At 35.9% G+C, this 3,528-nt stretch overlaps 1 protein-coding gene across 1 annotated transcript in view; it reads right to left on the bottom strand.

Annotated features, from left to right (window-relative positions):
- Positions 1 to 478, bottom strand: part of NME7 (NME/NM23 family member 7) — a gene marked incomplete at both ends in the record, with an annotated part of 54,530 nt that extends 54,052 nt beyond the window's left edge. Inside the window, one exon of the mRNA XM_009573092.1 lies at positions 371 to 478. Within this exon, the coding sequence (XP_009571387.1) occupies positions 371 to 478 (108 nt within the window). The remainder of the gene's footprint in view (positions 1 to 370) is intronic.
- Positions 479 to 3,528: the final 3,050 nt, after the last annotated feature.

The raw sequence follows: 3,528 nt of genomic DNA, 5'->3' as shown, positions 1-3,528 counted from the left end.
TGCTGAAGCTTATTCCCCTGTTTGGAATCAGCTTCAATTTCTATTGATCAAACTGCTGAGTTTCAATTCTGAAACCCCAGTAGAGATTGAATGAAAATAGGTCTGCGAAAATGAATCTCTCCACGCCAAAGCAAGTTTTAAGAAAAAAAAAAAAAAAACAAAAAACATAAACATGGAAGCTCTTCCACATGCTTCATTGTGAACTTGTATTTTTGCTTTTCTTTTAGTTTTAGAAACAGAGTAAGATAGATCATAAATTATATTTTCCTTACGTGGAAAATTAATAGGCATAGGCAGTGGCTTGCCATTTTACAAACTGTTTAATTGGATATTACACTTATGATAATAGATTTTTTTCTTTTATTCTTACCATTTCAACTGATCCATCTTTTGGATAATACAGAAGTTCATAACGCCGAAAGAGTGAAGCATTTGGGTCATACCATTCCGCAGTGAAAGCAAATCTGTCATCTTGACTCTGAAAAAAGAAAAGGAGGGAAAAAGCTGTTACAGAAAGCATACATGTTTTATATGTAAAAACACACAAATAAAAAACTTCCTTGCTTTTGTTACCAGAAAAGTAAAAAAAAAGGACTAGTAAATGCACTTGCACACTCTGCATATCATCTTTTGGTTACCACAGCTGGTGACATCTTTTCACTTGTTAGCTATCATCTTTTAAGTATGATGGAAACAGCATGGCAGTTTTCCAGGCAATCTCAAAACTTACTCTGATTTCATCAGTCATGAAACGTGGACTGTTATAGAAGTTGTTGTTAGACTTCTTAACTTTGTAAAAGTTAAGTGAAAGTATTTGATTTACTTTCATTTGTTAAAAAGAACATGTTTGCTCACAACTAAATTATAGAATCTTAACACATTTTCTACACATCCTACAAGAAAAGACTTTCCTCTTCATGAACAGTCATATCTGAACTCCTGTTAATTATGAGATAAAATATTCAAGTTAAGGACAACATTAGTTTGATTCACTACTTAACTTCCTGAAATTTACATAAAGCATAAATAGCCCAATCTCATTTACAACTCATTTTCTGCCCCTAAGGAGTGTGACAAGAAAGCTAGACTGCAATAATTCTAAAACGGTAGCTACATGCGTAGCTTCTCTCCACTCCTCATCCTTCAGCGGATAACCCCTTACAGGAAAGTAAGCACAAAGGCGATGCAATGCATGTGGACGTGCAGTTCTAACATCTCTTAGTGGTATATGTTTGTTAGCTATTGATACTGCAATATCAGTTATTTGATAGCTGTTAGATGGAGCTCTAAATTTTTATTTTCCAGACCTCCTCTAATCTGATTGCTACTCCTGACGGTAAGCATGGTCTTGTCACAGGCTTCCACTCTTTAGATATATCTGTACTCACCTTACACATCTTAAACATTTAGGTACCACTGGGAGTTCAAGTTGAAGCCATGTAGGCCTTTTTAGTCCTTCAGATTTTAGAAAACAGCAGCATTTCAGTTGTTTCAAAGACTGCTCAATAAGCAACAGGACAGAAAGAGTTCCCATGGGCTTCCATGACTGTTCTGGAACACCAGCAGGAAACGAATCATAATCATTTTCCTAGTGACTGCAAGCCTATAGACATATAGACATTTAAAAAAAAAAAATCTAAACCAAACCCAACCCCAAAACAACAACAGTGATCTTGCTTTTGTTGTCAATGCATTTCTTCCTTCAGCATCTTCAGCTTATAACTGACTTAGGACTAAGTGCTTTCGCAGGTTGAAGTCCTAACACAAGCCGCAGCAGGAAAGAAGGAGATAATGAAGAACAATTTCAGAATTTTACAATGTGATGAATACTTGTACCTGTTCAGTTAAAAAAAGCATCACAGCAAGTGCCCCACCCTCCAGTCAGCCCTTATGGTACCCCTACACTGCAAAAGATATGATTATATCACAGAAAGACTTATGCAGTGGGGACAGCACAGTGCTCTGTGAAAGACACAAAGTTTTCATTTCTAACTGTAGAAGTCTGTACAGCACTGAAAGCCTTATTTACATGAGCTACTTTAACTTCTGTGTTATCTCTACACTACACACTGCAGCCTTTGACAATACTTAAACTCATGTTTTAGGTGCAGCATCCAGCACAAAACTCCCTAGGGACTTAGCCTGGTTTCTGGCCCTCACTTAAGGTAGACATGGTTGTGTCTTTATTGCTACTGCCGTCATTCTGGAGATATGTAAGCCAGAACAAACTCTTTCTTATGTCAAAACTCACACCCTATTTTTTCTGTACAGGCATGTCATTGGCAATAAGCAATAATAAGGGTTGCAGACAATAAATGACTGATTTCAACCTTGATCTTAAATACACTCATACTGCTGGAAGACAAGACAAAACATTCGATCGATTAATTTGACCATCATCTTGTCAAGGATGGATGTTATAGAGAAGCAGTTCTCTACCAAAGAGGTTGTCTAAAAAGAAAAACGGTCCTGTTTCTAGAGTACTACCTCCAGAAGTTGACTGGTGACGTATGAAATAAAAAAAGATGCACCATCCTTAATCAATGCCTCCTCATAACATGAAGACATATATAATTGCATTACTTCATGCTACTTATTTCATGCTATAGCATCACTTTCAAATATATTTTCTAGGTATCAGTTGCCAGAGAAGCTACTAATTTTCATTTAAGCAAAACTTCCAAAATTTCCAAATGCTTACTTGTCTTGGGGAAGTAATGTCTTTATGCGAACAAGCGAAGAAAACACCATTAGATTTTTCACTTAGTCACCAGTATCAGTCATCAGCACCTTCATGTTTACAGTGAGAAACTACATTGTGTGTCTTGTCTGGTGAGGAATTGGTCTGCTTTTTTTCTTTTAACAGAACCTTCGTTTTAAGATCCATTTGAAATTCATTTTATAAGATCTTACTCAATGTCTGAGCTATTCATATTTGTTACTCAGCAAGCTCTGCTGGCCACTGCTTCTTATTCAGCTGAATGGCAGAAATGCCCATTCTGTATTATCTTCTTTTAGCATTGTAAGCAAAGGCAAGATAATAAATGCTACTTAGACTTGAAAAACACTGCAGAGCTAACCCCCAAATGCCCAGTAATGTTATCAGTAAGCAGGAAAATTTCAATTGATAATTATTTTGTATTTGGAAAATACAGAGAGCTAACAGTTTTCTAAAATAACCAAAACAAACTCTGTAAAACTTCTCCTGGGCCATAACTAGAATTTCCTCTGCTTTATGGTCATAAAATTATCACCATAAATATTTCTAAATGCAGAGAACAATATCAGAAGAAAACTTAAGAGCTTATGGGAAACGCTGTAAAAATAATTGGAAACAGATTATGTTTGTGAACAGGTAGATTGTTTCAGAGGCAACACTGCAAAGTGAAGAAATTCAGTATTAAAAGCAAACGGAAGACCCTGCCAAACAAGTATAATGTAAAACACAGAAGGACTGCAATTTTACTATTGCAGATTCATGCAAATAGTCTTAAAACAGGTAGAAGACAATCCTGAATACAATCATGA

Source organism: Fulmarus glacialis, unplaced genomic scaffold, assembly GCF_000690835.1.
Source record: "Fulmarus glacialis isolate BGI_N327 unplaced genomic scaffold, ASM69083v1 scaffold30792, whole genome shotgun sequence".
NCBI classification, from domain to species: Eukaryota; Metazoa; Chordata; class Aves; order Procellariiformes; family Procellariidae; genus Fulmarus; species Fulmarus glacialis.
The sequence above is the reverse complement of the archived record's forward strand: the minus strand, read 5'-3'. Positions and strand labels throughout refer to the sequence as shown.